The sequence below is a fragment of the Thermobia domestica genome, chromosome 1, assembly GCF_964235325.1.
Source record: "Thermobia domestica chromosome 1, izTheDome1.hap1.1, whole genome shotgun sequence".
Classification (NCBI taxonomy): domain Eukaryota; kingdom Metazoa; phylum Arthropoda; class Insecta; order Zygentoma; family Lepismatidae; genus Thermobia; species Thermobia domestica.
In genome coordinates, this window is record NC_137454.1 from 224,601,786 (window position 1) to 224,618,414 (window position 16,629).

The 16,629-nt window shown below is 36.8% G+C and overlaps 1 protein-coding gene across 15 annotated transcripts in view; it reads right to left on the reverse strand.

The window, feature by feature from the left end:
* Window positions 1–16,629, reverse strand: part of LOC145694314 (uncharacterized) — a 671,298-nt gene that overhangs the window by 276,727 nt on the left and 377,942 nt on the right. Inside the window, exon 1 of one of the 15 annotated variants that reach the window (XM_081770487.1) lies at window positions 3,182–5,283. The exons of the other annotated variants lie outside the window; for them this stretch is intronic. Coding sequence (XP_081626613.1) covers window positions 3,182–3,223 — 42 coding nt within the window. The 5' untranslated portion in view covers window positions 3,224–5,283. Of the gene's footprint in view, window positions 1–3,181; window positions 5,284–16,629 lie in introns of those variants that run through there. 15 annotated transcript variants of the gene reach the window in all.

Consider the following 16,629-nt stretch of genomic DNA (forward strand, 5'->3'; position numbering starts at 1 on the left):
AGCGTTGTGTCTGGAGACGCTTTAATTAACGGCTTAAGTATATGTAATATCTTCCGTATTAGTGACGTACTTGCATACGTCACGATTTCTCTACAAGAATCTACTTTTGTTCTTGCTTGGCATTTTCGAGAGGAGCGTGTCACTCAGTATCAGCATTACTAAACATCTTGATACGACAGCTTGTCATATTTATTATATTAACATCAAGAGAAGATGTATATACACATTAAAAATTATTGTTCTGATAATGTTGAAAATCTGTTATTTGGGGCCAGAGCAGTCAAGTAAAACCTGGAGCGGAAGGGGTTAAAAATTATTTAAAAAAATAAAAAAAAGAAACTTTTCTAAGCATGTCTACAATAGTAATATCCTAGAACTAGAATTTAAAAAACAAAATTTTTAGGATATAATAATATAATAATTTCCTGCTACAAAACTGTAACGTACAGTTCACCATGTCTAAACTAGCCTATACACCACTTTGATTATAAGAATCTAAAGAAAGACACGCGTAACATATGAGTCAGTTTAACTTCCTGTTACATACAAAAAGAATTACCGTAATTGTGATTTAACTTATTTAACTGTACAGCCGTTTCACTTATATCTCTCTGAATTGCAAATGCAAGTTTTAGATGGTTTTCCTTCTATCAGTGAATTCAAAGTACACAGCAATAACAGTAATTGTTCTAAGCTCAATTTGATTTACTTCTTGTAGTTCTGGGCTTTAATTTAGATGTACTTCCGGAGAGCTGTACAAAATCTCTGCTAGTAGTACGTTGCATTCTGTATCATTTTTCTTCCTGCCCTTAATGGCTATTATCACAACTATGCTATTTACGTGACACGCGTGTAGGACAGTAATGACTCACTACTTGAAAGATTTGATAATACTTTACCTAGTACATAATCTTCTTTCGGTGTTACTATAGAGTTGCCAGTGATAACTCAGTCTGCTTCATATCAATGACGCCAGCTTTAATTTCTTGGGGTAGGTGGGGGCAGAGAAGTTATGGGACTATCTTTACTGTATACCGTAAAGAATACTTTTATATTATTTGACCTATATTTCACTACAGTATGCTTTGGCGGGCAGTCGAATGTTCAGATATATCCACCGGTGGGCGCTCGCCTCCTTCCGTTCTCTCTGGTGTCATCATTGCTTGATATCCATTGACGTTACTAGGAATTTTTGCAAGAGCCTGAAGTGAGGAGTAGTCAAGAAGAAGTATGGTATGTAGTGTCCCTTTTCGGCAACGAGGTCATATGAAATATGAACCTACAGCTTAATGGGATCCTAACCATATGAGCTCCCTCCAAAAGTCAAATTTGGGTCTCGAACAAAGATGCATACGCTAACCTTATAAACATGAGGGTGTTCTGCTGTTATCTCTTCTGATATTGAAAATTGTATGTTCCGAAGTCCACGGAGATTCATTTATATAGCATACGGTTTAGGCAAAATTCCAAGTATATTGAAAGTGATAAATGCAGCAAATATCAGTACATAAACTAAAAGTAGTGTCTAACGTGAGCGATGGTTGTCCCGTCGCAGTATCAGTTCTGAGCTGTGTTGCATTCTTAAAGTGATCTTCGAAATTATTTCTATGAAGACAGTACATGATATCACAGCATGGATATTTTCTGTTAAAGATATGAGGCTATTACAATAAGAAACATTCAACTGTAGAGGGGCCAGAAACTTTTACATTATCATTACCATCATTATTTAATTTTAATTCAAGTACTTTATATTAAATGTGTAACTTTAATCAAATTAAAAGGGCTTGTGTTAAGTTTCAAACCAATGACATAGCTGTTCACCTTCTTGTCGAAACTCGCCTGCATTATACACGAAAATAGTAATAAATGGGTATGGGAGAAATTATATGCTGATATTCTATAACCCCTTCACACAGACAAAAGTGCACTAGCACCCTGAAAACGGCGATGGTACAGATATTTGGGGGATGCAACAGAATAACGACGCCAAAGGGGGCATAGGAGCGAGCACCTCCCAACTGCCCCCTCCCCTGATATGTTATATTGTAATGTAGGTCAAATAATTTAAAAATATAGTTTTCGATATACAAAAAATTGCTACCATCCCCCAAAATGCATTTGACCCTTCGTTTGCAGCCAATAAGAAATAAAAATTGGCGTCATATCAATTAGCCAGAGAGAGGGTATTATGTCATTCATAGGCTATGTTGCTATAGACATCTTATTATTATGTCTATAATTATAACAATTTTGAAATAAAGATACTTAAACAAAAGTATTATTTTAGATTGATCCTTGATTACAGAAAAAAAAAGTGGTAATTTTGTTGTAGCTTCAGGTCAGTCAATCTTCGGTGTGCTATGAATAGTTATTACCAACGAAGGCTCACAAGATACGCCAATTATTTTGTGTTATTCCAGAAACATAATGTAAAAAATTCAGAGAAATTTCTTCATTTTATTTTCGTTATTAAATAAATTTTTCGGGAGGGAGGGATACAAAGGGTAGGATCCACTGGACATTTGCCCAATTGCCCGACAACTCAATCCATCCTTGCCCACAAGTTCTATATTAAAACTGTCAAGATTCGACTGGGGAAGAAGACATCATGTCACACTATTCTAAATCACCTAATAAGAAGTGAATCTTCTGCAGGCAACATTTTTATTTATTTATTTTTAATATTTGAGGTTACGTGTCATCAATGGGATATATATGGGCTCATGAATGATGTTCTGGTTGTAAGAAAGACCCTTATGTATATATCTGTTAATTATTATTTGAAAGAATCTGTAACCTAAATTTCATTTCCCTCAATACTGCAATGTTACCAAACAGCAGAGTATAATGACAGAAGCCAGTGGCGTACACAGAAATTTCATAATTTTATATCATTTCAGAACAAGTGTGGTCTGTTTATTTTTTCATATTTTCCTCAGTGGGCAATGGGTTGGCTTAAACACCGAAACCGCCCTTGCGTACAGGAAATATTATTCTATATTCATTAGTAATTATTGATTTTCGGGCACTCTGAAGAATTTCAGTTTATTTTACATTAGGCACAATTAAATTCTTGATGGTATTTACCAAGTTTTTAAGAAACACTCACGAATTCCACTATATAGAGTATAGTATAGCTATACAATGAACAATTAAATATATTTTAATATTTACTGACCGTGTAATCCCTTCGTCGTCCGCCTGGACAGAACTTCAGCATTATTTGTGATCCTTAACGCCTTCCAGAACCATGCAAGAGACGTTCCACACGCAGTCAGCCAACAACAACCGAAAGGGGGCGGGAAAAAGAGGAATCTTTTAGCATGCCACGGAGAGTCGTGGAAAACACACACACATTCACTACACACGCACAATGGACACTGAGGATTCAACCCATCAATTGCCAACAAAATAAAACGAAACACCTCACAAAACGTGTTGTTCGTGTGTTCTTTTCCTTTCTTCTCTTAACTTTTTGTTTTAATATTTCTGTTCAATTCAAAACGTCGCTTTGAACACTCACGTGCTACTTTGTACTAGCCAAAAAAAAAAAAAAATCTTCCTGTCTGGCATTTTCACAGCCTAAAGACATGGAATTAGCAATTAAGTCTTTCTTACCAATGCGCCTATAACATATAACTCCACACAAAGTTTTGTAACTTTCATTTCTCTCCAATCCTTCGCTTTGGTACCGCCCCCAGAAGTCTTTTTCTACTTGCTATATATCGGAGCGTATCACATAACGGTGTATGAGGTATTTACGGATGTGTGTGTGTGTTGTAAAGACACTAACACACTCACCACATATGTATATACACATATATACACATATAAACGCGTCATTTGATGTTTGTAAGAGAAGGGTTAGAAAGGTCAAAAAGTGTATGGTTTCATACTCATATGTGAGGACCAAAACCGCCCACCAATATATTCTGAACCATTGTAAGAGTATATGAACAAATACTCACTTATATTGTTAAGTTATATAAAGTGCTGGCTGGACCGAAAAGATGCAGTTTTCAAGGACATTGGAATTTCAGATTTACTTTTTTTTTTTTTTAATATCACTAAGAATTATTATTATATTATTTATAGCAGTATTGGTAATTTAAACCCTAGAACGTTTAACACTGCCCACTGTAAGTGTGATATCCCACAATTATTTTAATAATAGATTCGTTTTGTTAAATGATTTTTCTAGTGCTAATCACTTATGAAAACGGAAAATAAAATTATTGCATATTAGGCCCTGAAAAACTTGACCGTGCATCATTTTTCTTTTCCTTTCAGAAAACTACTCTATTTAAAAAGACATAATGTGCAGGTTGAATTTATGTTTAAAATATTATTTAAAAAATAATTCCATTTTAATAAGAATTTTCTATTAATGTTATACATATAAATATATAACAGAAGATAGTTCAATGAATACTTTCGTTTAAAATACTCCAATACTTTAATTCGTTCTCAAGATATTGTCTAATTAAAAACTATCTACGGAACCACATTACGGGGGAGGAGGTTCTTTTACAAGGAGATAAATATAAGTAATTTACGAGGAATCAGTTCACTTGGTTCTTTTTGAGCAATATATACCATTTGAAGTTCCAAAAAGTTTCACATATTGATTGTACAGTACCACTACACAAACTTTTACCAAACTTTCACAACTTGTTTCACTGTAAGAAGTATTGAACACATCGAGTCATATAAAATAAAAACTGCTCAGAGAAGCACTGAACATAAGTGAACGTAATAGGCAAAACATCACTATTCGAAGATTTAACTAACTATGGGAAAAACTGGGTGCCAACACTACTTTTGTAAAAAAATCCGTTACATTTTTAAACAAATGCCACTGTGCAGAATATGTTGCAACTAGAACTTCTTCAACAGGATTAAAAGAATTTTAGAAAGCACGTACTGTTTAAGTTACATTGTTAATCACTTTTGACACCACTGTATAATCTGAACAAGTGCAAAAATAAGATTAACAGCAAAATAAAAAACAAGCTTTTTCACTACAAGTTTCTTGGAATTAATGCACACATGTAACCACCACGTAACACAGTTACCGAACACATTGTCAGTTTTTCACACTTTGCGAACACTGTATATGGACGGCATTACGTTTATACATATATTGGCGGGACTTGCCTGTACTGTATGTTGTCTGCGGTTACGCTACATAACACAAGTTACCTAGCGACCACCTGGCCGACTTCTACAATGACTGCTATATGCTATCATCAGATCAAAAAACGACGCAGGAAGTGCGTTTCCCTCTGTCTGTAGATAGTGGCGGGCTTTCTTCATTCCGTGTCTCTTCGCCCGAGCAATTTCTGCCCTTGAGCGCTTGATTTTTTTTTTTTTCCTTCCCATGGCGAGGTCGCTTCTTCTGGTGGTTCACCCCACAGGGTCACACGGAAAGGGCAGATCCTCGGCCACGATATTCTCAGAAGACCTTCATCAACAATAATATAACATCACCATCATTAACAATAATAATAATAATAAAATACGTCTACAAAGATGCATTATATACATCTTCAGCTACACGTGTTTAATGTCTCCCGATACAATCTCCAGGGACAATGAATAACAGATTTGAGATCTGGAAACTACCCTTCATTAGAGAAGGCATATTGCATGAAAACGAATTGAACTGAAAATTGATCTACATTTTAACTTAGGGCCCCACTGCACCAGGAATGTTCAAACTCATGAGCGCAAGACACCGGGCTCAATAATTGAACGCGAGTCCAAGTCTTATTTCAATTTGATTGATTTTGAGTTTAGCATCTCTTTCTGCAGTGAGGGTATACGAGACGTTGACTTACAGTTTAACGTGGGATCCAAACCACATGAGCCCCGCCGGGAATCGAACCCGGGTCTCCACGTCAGAGGCGCGTACGCTACCCGCTTAGCCACGAAGGAGCTCCTCAAATCTTATTGACGAACAAACAAGTTAGTGAGCGCGCGACCGAGTGCGTGGAGGCCAGGCGCGCACCCGGAATTTTTTGTTGCGATGAAACCAATTTTGAGGTGGAGAAGCAGTGGTGTTATTCTAATTACTTTTTAATAATCGGTATATATATATATATATATATATATATATATATAGAGAGAGAGAGAGAGAGAGAGAGAGAGAGAGAGAGAGAGAGAGAGACAGAGAGACAGAGAGATAGTAGATGACATGGATGGTAGATAGATATAACACTCTTAGGAAGCAAATCACACTAGACAAAAGCAAAAATTTTACTGGATACCACAAGTGACAAGTAGAAACCTACACAACATCCTAATATTGAAGAATTATCCAAAATAAATGGCTGTCAAAAAGTACTGGAAAGACCTTAATCCAGCAATGGATCAACAATTATTGATAATGGTAAGTACCCGTTTCAAATATAAATAACCCACACCACAACATTCATGTGAATTCCAGTTCTATTTCTTGATATCTGAGCATTTAAGATTAAGAAATAAACAATCATACCTTGTTCTGAGAGATCGTTTGTTTAACCCTGTAGCTGTAAGAATTTCTAAGAATATAGTTACATTAAATTTACTGTTCCTGGGTATAACTGACTAAAATTTGCTGTTATGGATGTCTGGGTATAACAAACGGTTCTGCGAACTCGAAATGTTTTAACAACCGGTTCTAGAGAACCGGTGCGAACCGGCTAAATAGCACCACTGACTTCAAGATACTGTGTCTATGTGGTATTGAACCTATGTTAAGCTGGACTTGCAAAGACGATAAGCAATTGTTAATTACTGCCACCTATAATCTCAGAAAAAAATATATAACTCGTTATTGTTATAAAAGAAAAGAAAGAGTACAGAAGAGGTGTAAAATCAAATCTTTACTATGCTACATCAGTCACTTCTCTGCTAACAAGCATAGTTGTGTTCAGGAAATGTACAAACGTTAGTCAAGCTACAAAATTTGGAGGGGGGGGGGGGCGGGTCCGGATTTGGTGAACCTTCGCGTGGGTTCGCCAGTGGCGCAGACCCAATTGAAGAATGGGAGCCCGAGCGAGTACAAGTCAAAATGGCCATCTATGCATTACCCTCTATTGCTCAGACTGAAAAAGTACTGAAAAGATCGTCAATACAGAAACTTTTACGACTACTGCATGACAATTACCTACGATGCTCTGTGACGTCACAGTTGTCTTCTATTCGCAGTGAAACATTTAAATATTCATAAAAAACAAGTTTTAAAACCTGATAAAAAGTAGTGTCACAGCCAAACACGAATGTCAATGGGTTTGCAGTAACATCGTGGTGGATTCATAATTATTCTTGTTCTGGCAACACTATTCTAACACCTTTCTTAATGGCCTCGCGTAGCATAGTCACTAACACTCTCGCGTTTGGCGCTAGCGGTCCCGGGTTCAATTTCGGTCGAAAAGGTGTAAGAGCTTTTTCAGACCAGACATCCTATGTGAGTTTTCCTGCATTTTCCTCATTTACACTAGACAAATGCCGAGATGTTACCTAACATCATAGTCCCACGTCGCTTCCTCCCTTTCCAATTCCTTTCTTCCTCTCCAATTCCCCGGGGACATCCCTTATATGTGTGACGGGCTAACATGACCATAGGTGGCGAAAGCCCAGAAATCTAATTCCTAATATTAATCCCTAATCTAGCACCTTTCTCCCGCCTCACTCCTTCTCCTCCTTGCGTCTACCTATTGCTCTGAGTCGTTATAGGAACGTCATACAATGACTAGTTGGAAATGACCGCTGTATGGTACTCGTGAATGCTTTTTTTAAAAATATTGTACCACAAAGATTACTGTATTATAGGTAATTTCTAAAATATTAGTAACATTCATGTGAAATGTGTCAAGCAAGTGTGTACGCTCAGGCATTTTTAATTCCGTCAATGTTATTTTACAGTCTTCATTGTAAATTTTGCTATTTCATTTTATTTTGGTATGGGAATAGCATTAAGTAAATTAAATATTCTTCAATTTTAGGTCAAATATGGCTACTTTATTTTCTATCTAAATTGTCCATTCTCAATTTTAAACATTGTCTTGGATAAGATTCCTTTTATCTTTCCGAATAGGTTCTCTCTCTTCCATTAACTTTATATTCAAACCGGAAGTAGTTCAAATTAATTATTTCCGGTATCAGCGTATCCAGTATATCTTCATAGAACAAAAATAACAGATAGTAACAAGCGGTTTTCTAGAATCGAGTCAGGTTCTCAAGAGAATACATTATCACAACCAGGTGCACTCTACCGAAATCGGAAGTGGTTAAAATACCCCGGTCCCGTTCTTAGTTCGCGTTATCCCTTATTCAAAATTTATTTTATCTTTCCCATTGCATTAAATTAATTTGTTTTCCTTTTGATGTAAGTTTGTGTTGACAAACTCTGGGTCTTCTAGTTGTTCTAATACATTCATAAAAACAAATATATTTGGCTTATTAGTATAATTTCTTTGGTTATCATTTATTTTACAGAATACGTAAGAGAATACAGTATACGTAAGAGTTGGATATGCGCTATCAATGAAGCTAGTGGTGCAATTCGAAAATAATCAGATAGTTGCACAAGTGACTCATTTTTTCTAACTTTTTTCGTTTTTTTAAGGAGCGAATTACAGAATAAGCTCCTTCTACTGTCTGGCGTTCATGTCTGTCTGTCTGTGATACGAAATTCAGAGGGGCGGAAATGTTGTAGGCTCACTGCTGAGAATTCTGCTATTATGTGCATTATTATGCATTGGAGTTTTAAGATATTTTCATTGTTGCTAACTTCGGCTTCGTTGCCAGCCTTAAATGTATTGTTGCTATCGTTATCATGGCAATGAGAACTGGTCAGTTATCTACATTCTGATATGTTGTAGTCTCATCGCTGATTAGCTGTTAAGAATGCAAATTTTCCGATTATTATTGGACTATTATTATATATAGAAATTTTTGACACTTTCCATAGTTGCTATCTTTGACTGTCGCAGTCTTTATGTATTGTTTCTAGAGTTATCATGGCAATGAGAGTTGGTCAATTATGAACGTTCTGTGGATGTGGTATAATTCAATATGTAATTCGTTTCTTCGACAGTAGTAGGTTTTGCTTGTTATTTAAAAATTTTATATTTTCTGAATGCGTAACCTTTATATAAATGAAATGAATAGAAATACCTACAGCATCTATTCTTTCATATGCGGAATTAAAATATTTACGAAAATAATTTAAATAAATCTCGCCTCGTATTTCCCCGTTATGACATCGAGGTCTAACAGATCACGAGGTAATTATCTTCCAAGATGACACCACCTTCTGGTATTTAAGATTTCTATACGAAAAAACATCCTACATGCCGAAGTCATCTTCGTTAACTGTGAGAAAATCCAAGGTCTTTTGTATTATAGAACGATAACAATCGCTAGAAACAAAAGTCAGGTGGAGTTGGCTTCCTACCGGCGCATTCGACCATTACCGAGAAGAACTCTTTTAACAGCGAATTGACATGCGCTGCTGCAACACAACACAACACAATGCCATTCTTAAATCATTTGATGGTTCACTGTATCATTATCATTACGAATAATTATGAGGCTACTTAGCACAGAATTTTATTGCTTTACCATCTATCTACCGTGTACTGACAAGGCCAAAAAAACACCAGTTTTATTTTATTGTCTTGCACAAAGCAAATTGAAACAATGCCGCAAATTTCGAGGAATTATTTTATAACTTTGAAAAAATGTTATTACATGTTCTCACCTTTAATAAAATTACGTAGCTTATTAGTCTCATAAGAAAAATGTAGTACAGTCTATTACTGGCACATGTGAGAGGTCAACTTTTTGAATCTTACTCAATTTCTCTTGGATAGACCACCAAGCTCAACTATCAACTACAAAGTAATAGTATTATTCATCTATATGTGCCTGATATTGTCCTAAAATTATATATATGAAAAATAAATAACAGTGATATTCTTAGCCACAAGTAGTGGCGGATCCATCCCTGGGTTGGGGATCTAGGGCCCGCAGGGTTTTTTTTGAGTGGCAAAAGTAATTTAAGCTAATATTTGGTCTAGGAATTAATTCGTGCGGTTGGTACGCACACATTGAAGCTGTAGTACAAACACAAAATACATAAATACCTTAAGAAAAATATTGTCCATCGCTAGCCACCACTTTCGCCCATCTGTCAGGCAATGTACGGATTCCGTGGCGAAAGAAGTCCTCATCCTTGGAAGCGATCCAGTCAGAGACCCATGTTTCGATATCTTCTGAAGAAGTAAACCGCTGTCCAATCAAATCGTTGTTCATGCAATCGAACAAGTTTTAGTCCGAAGGAGCAACGTCTGGTGAATACGGCGGGTGGGGTAACACTTCCCATCCGACATTTTCTAAATAGGTTTTGACCAGTTTTGCGACATGTGGGCGAGCGTTATCATGTTGAACAATAAGTTTATCATGTCTGTTCTCCCATTCTGGTCGTGTTCTGGCCAGAGCTTGCTTCAAACGCATTAATTGTCGTCGATAACGTTCTCCATTCATAGTTTCACCCGGTTGCAGCAGCTCATAGTACACCACACCTTTCATATCCCACCATATGCACAGCATAACCTTTGCACAGTGAATATCTCGTTTTGGTTGTGATGGACCTGGTTCACCTGGTTTCACCCAGGCCTTTTTTCGTTTAGGGTTCTCGTAATGGATCCACTTCTCATCACCCGTAATAATTCGATGCAGAAACCCCTTTCTGCTCTGTCGTTGAAGCAGCAATTCGCAAAAGGTTTTTCGTCTTTCAACGTCTCTGTCTTTCAATTCATGTGGAACCCAATGTGACATCTTTTGAAACATTCCCATGGCTTTCAAGCGTTTGGAGACTGTTGTTTGATCAACGCCTAATGCTGCTGCAAGTTGTTCTTGCGTTTGACACGAATCCTGCTCGAGCAATGCTGTCAATTCTTCGTCTTGAATTTTTTTTGGCTGTCCAGCTCGCTCTTGGTCTGCCAAGCCGAAATCACCACTTCTAAACCGTGCAAACCACTTCTGACACGTTCGCTCAGCTAGAGCATGGTCACCATACACTTCCACCAAAATACGATGACTTTCAGTCGCACTTTTCTGCATATTAAAGTAATGCAGCAGGACACCCCGCAAAAACACTTTATCAGGCACAAATTGCGCCATGTTCACTTAACTACAAACTGGTGTTGTTGACGCTTTAATCCACTGCCCTATACTACGAACGATACGCGATGACAGGGGTTTGCAACACATGTGCGGATACACGGAACTGTGGGACGCTCCGTTCGTTGCGCCATCTCTTGTCCACCCGCACGAATTAATTCCTAGACCAAATAGTATAGAAAGTTTATAGTAATCTCATCGGTTCTGGCTGCCCCCAGGTTTTACCTTCTAGATCCACCACTAGTCAAAAGGATGTAAAACACTCGTACAATGGCCCAATTCGATTGTTTATTAGGCGAATGAGATGGTCGAATGGTCTAAGGCAACCGCAAGACCTGTCTGTCTTGAATTTTAATCCTACTCAATACTCAGTCAGGGCATGGTTTTCCTACTTGTACAATCCATTTCAAAATTACCCATGTCCTTTTGACTAAATGACAGAACTGTAGAACCTAAAATTCAAATAACATTATAACAAAATGAGATTTGTCAAATGATATGCACATTTGGAGCCTGTCGAAAGTACCTCCATCGACCTTTTCGTGGAAATGTTGTTTCTCGAAATAAGATACATACTGGACCAAAAATTAACTATCGGCTACTTAATCAAATCGGGCCCGCAACTAGTGTTTGTGTCAACTGGGGAAAACATGAAATTCGGTCCCTCAATTTATCTAGTAAAATTTTGATATGAGAAGTACAGCTTAATTTTCCAATATTGCCAGATACTTTGCCTATCTATTGATAATAGTAAGACGAACAGATAAAAATTTATCACATATCTTTTGACTCGTTTCACGTAAAGCACGAAAACTGTTGAAAATTAGTTCAGAGTTTAGAAAAGAAAATGGCAATTTTATAAGAGAAAACTCAAGCTGCATGGTGGTTTCTGGAAACAAAATAATCTTGTTAGATACGTTGATGCCTCCGTTGGTACACCAAAGGCACGTGCACTGGCTGCTAGACCAGCAGGCTTTAGATTAATTTTTAAGTTGAATTTCGGTTTTAAAAGTCTGCACGTTATGCGATCCACTTTTATTTTTTAGCATGAAGTCTTTATTAGAATAAGTATATACAACTTATATACGTGCGTCGGTCAATATATAAGTTTCCTTAAACTGTAAAGTATTTATTTTTTTAAAGATATATTTGTAAACTATACATACATGCAAGGGCGCCCATCAGGAGGGGCAAGGTGGGGCGCTCGACCCCCTTTAGAGGAAAGCGTACTTGGGAATATCGAAAGCCCAATAGAATTTTTACATTAGTTATAGCAAAATTTGAAACTATATTTGAAACGTCGCTTAAATTTGCCCCCCCCTTGGAAACCACAACATGGGCGCCCTTGCATATATGTGTAGTTGGGTCCTTCCTCAGTTCTCCACATAATGTCCATTGAGATTCAGGCATTTGTCTCACCCTTGCACCAATTTGTCTAAACTCTTTGCTAAAACTCAGGGCCCTGGCTATTTAGCACTCTCCTCACATTCTGCTTCATTTCTTTATCTGTTTTGAAACATGGCACTAAATTGAGGCTGTATGGAGGGTGGGGCAGACGTTCCCATCCTAATTCTTCAAGTTTATATCTTGTTTGTGTTCTGATTCGGGATGGGCTTTATCGTCAAGAAGAAAAGACCAGATCGCTTATGTCGAATTGCGTTTTCCTGAAGAAGAGTTAAGGTTCGACATAAGCGACCTAATCTCCAGTCAACTGGTGATAAAGTTAACTATTAATTGATAAAGTGATTGTACGAAGAGCATTTATTAACATTTTATGATACCCAAGTCTTTACACAACATATAACAATAATAAATATAGTTAAATATTGTTATATCACAACCTTTGTTAGCCTCTTATGAGGCGGAAGGATTCTAATAACTTCTAGACGAAATAAATTTTAAAAAATATATCAGAGCATAAATTTTTGCATTTTTTTTAAACGAGACATAAAACAATTTTAAGACGTGACAAGAATTTTTTCCGAGAATCGAAATGAGAGAAGAAGCCCTTATTTCTTGTCTCGTTCCGTCTTGTAGGCGACATTATTGTCTATGAAGAGATTTAAACATGTTATCTAACCACTAGCAGAATGCCTGTTCTTCGTACAGGGAGAATACTTTTCATTTTGGACATAAAGGGTACCAAAACTGTCACCAATCAGCTTAGGGACTCCAAAAACTATGAATTCGACACTAATATCGGTCATTTTCGATCTTTTTATATATCTCACCCTCCACCTCCCCCGGTTGCGGGTCTGAATTTGGATTTAAACGGCATCAGAACTGTCAATGTTCATCTCAGCGACCCCGGAAATTATGGATTTGACACTAATATCGGTCATTTTCAAATATCTCCTCCTTGTCCCCCAAGTCGCGCCGTCAAAGTGAAATGATAAAAGCCATTCTAGATCTGAACCTCATCTATGTTGAAAATTTGATCGAGATCGGTCGGGTGGTTCAACAGTTATTAAGTTACATAGTCACTTTCATTTATATATACAGTACTGGCACAATTATTATGGATTTTTGAAAAAACATAATTTTTCTATAAAAACGCCATTTAAGCAAACAAATAATAATGCAAATCAGTTTTATTCACAAATAATGAGTACGTCAATAGTAAACAACTATTTTAATATTTAGTTTGTCCACCCTTTGCATTAACAAGTGCTTTAACACGTCTGGGCATTCCAGTGATCAACTTTCTGCACAATTCCCAGATTCTACCTAAATGAACCCATACTTTGATAAGACGTTGTATGAGTTCTGTATTGGTCGTTATGGGAACTTTATGTATTTCATCTTTCAATACAGACCATAAACTCTCAATCGGATTCATATCCGGGGAATTTTCTGGCCATGAGAGTACTTCTACACCATTTTCTTCAAACCAGGTCTTTACTGACCTTGCCGTGTGACACAGGGCAGAGTCCTGTTGAAAAATCCAAGGTCTATCCGCAAACCAGTCCCTTGTTTGAGGTAGCAAACGCCTTTGTAGTACTTCCTTGTACTTATACTGGTCCACGGTGCCATCAACAATCTCCAAACGACTTGTTTCATGCACAGAAATGGCTCCCCGGACCATGACCTTCTGAGGGAATTTTACAGTCTTCTTTAAACATTTCGATGTAAATTGCTCACCTGATCGCCTTCTTACAGTCTGCACACGGTCGTCAAGCACTGCAATGGTAGACTCGTCAGAGAACACAAAATAAGGCGTCGAACAGCTGAAGAAAGTGATGGAAGCAATTGAATAACGAGTAGACTTAATGACGTGAAAGTCTGCAAGACTTAAAATGGGAAGTAAAGTTTAATATTTTGCATAATTTTAATCATTTGTGTTATTAACGTTTTTACATGGATATTTTAAACTCTTACCTTCTCCCATTGCTTAGATGTCCGTCAACGTAAGCCTCTTCCCAGGCCTTACGAGCCTGTTTCATATTGTCAGTAAGGCGAGGCTTTTTTCTGGGACGATATGCTTTTAGTCCACCCTCCAACAGTCTCTTATTTACTGTTCTGCGAGTAATGGTAATGCCCTCTGCTACAAATTGGTTGGAAATCATTCTGCAAGATGCTCTTTTATCGTTAATTGCCATTTTAATTATTTTTCTGTCCATTCTCGATGTTGTTTTCTTAGGTCTACCACATTTTCCAATCCTATTTGATGCCAAACTGTGGCCATATTCCAATTTCTTCTTGATATTACTGACGGTATGAGTTGAAACTGTTTCTTCGGTATTTCTTTCTGTTTTAAGGTGGTTTCTTTCAATAAAACACTAATCTGTCCAACCTTGCGAGGACTCAAATCACAAACTTTGCCCATGTCTGCTCAATTGCATAAACACATTAGAAAATCTGAACAAAAAAGTTGGCATTAAACTTAAATGCACAAATACACAGAACTAAAGTGATCACATGCAAATGACAGGCAGACAATGCAATAAACACACATTTCTCCACGCAAATGCCAGACTATTACTGAGCTCTGTCCAGACAATGCAATGATTGTGTCAGGGTTATCGGACATTTTCTCTCTGTATTGCCAGACACTCCCATATAAGACTGTAAAATCCACTTAAAATAACTAATAAATATTTGTTTGGTTAAAAAAAATTGTTTGCAAGACATTTTTGCACAAAAGTTTTGTTTTTATCAAAAATCCATAATAATTGTGCCAGTACTGTATATATATATATATATATATATATATATATATATATATATATATATATATATATATATATATATATATATATATATATATATATATTATGCTGATCGCTTATTGCCATACCTTTTATTTTATGTAACAATGCCATGTATTAGTCCTTTATCCCCTTTTAGATTCTAAAGACTTATGCATAGCATAGTTTAAAAGTCTAATAATTACGAATCAAGAAAGACATAAAATTAATCAAATTGAAACATATTTACTACCAAGAGATTATATCCCATCATTAAATTTCAAAGACCTCCCACATCAAATACCATGAAAGCAAAAATACAAAACTTATTTTTAAAAAATATGCCTGTAGGCTTTATTTCAAGTTTTCTCAAAAGGCGACATCCAAACACTCAAAATATGCTGATGATGCCTTCATTGGATTCGCATCGTGCCCCTCGTGCAAGAGACGCATGAAAAACAATCGAACAACGTGATTAGAATGGCCTTTCACAGTCATTATGCTCTCCTCTTCTTAGACTGAAAGCATAGGAGAAAGAATACATACACAGTAGCTTCGTTCCTTCACAGCTCACCACATTCGTTCACGAAACGGGGTAAGCAAAGATGCACTTCCATGATTTAAAACAGTGTTGTCAGCTTACATAGTAAATTACCGTTATATTTCATTACGCATAGAAGGTCGGTGGATCCCATTGTATTACCACTGATTTTTCTTTCTTTCTTTCTTTCTTCTCAAGTTTACCGCTCTTTTCAGTGCAGTTGCTGTATAGAATGTTGATCTGCAACTTAACGTGGGATCCCAACCACGTGAGTTCTCTCCGTGAATAGAACTTTGGTTTCCCGCGGCGAAAGTGGTAAAAGAACACTCGCTCCTGCCAACGATAAAAATGCTCACGCTTCGATTAATTTTTAATTGCGCTTTATATACTAAGCTGAGGACATGAATTCCAATGGAACTATTTTTTAAACGTATTCATTCACGAGAAAAATTGCCTTGTTTTTGGGATATGCAAACACATAGATGTAAATATTCTAATATTGAGATCATTTTTCTTGTGAGCCCATAGAAGAATTATGTTTTAAAATGGTTTAACTGGAATCTGTGTCCTCAAAGTACTACAAGAATTGGAATTAGAAATTTATTCAAGCCTGTTAACTTTTACCACTGCTATGACAGGTAGTTCATTTAGCTACGAGGAACCTCTCTTTTCACTATAGAACAAGGCTGCGGAAGGGGAAAGCTTGTGCTTGCTGACTAAGCT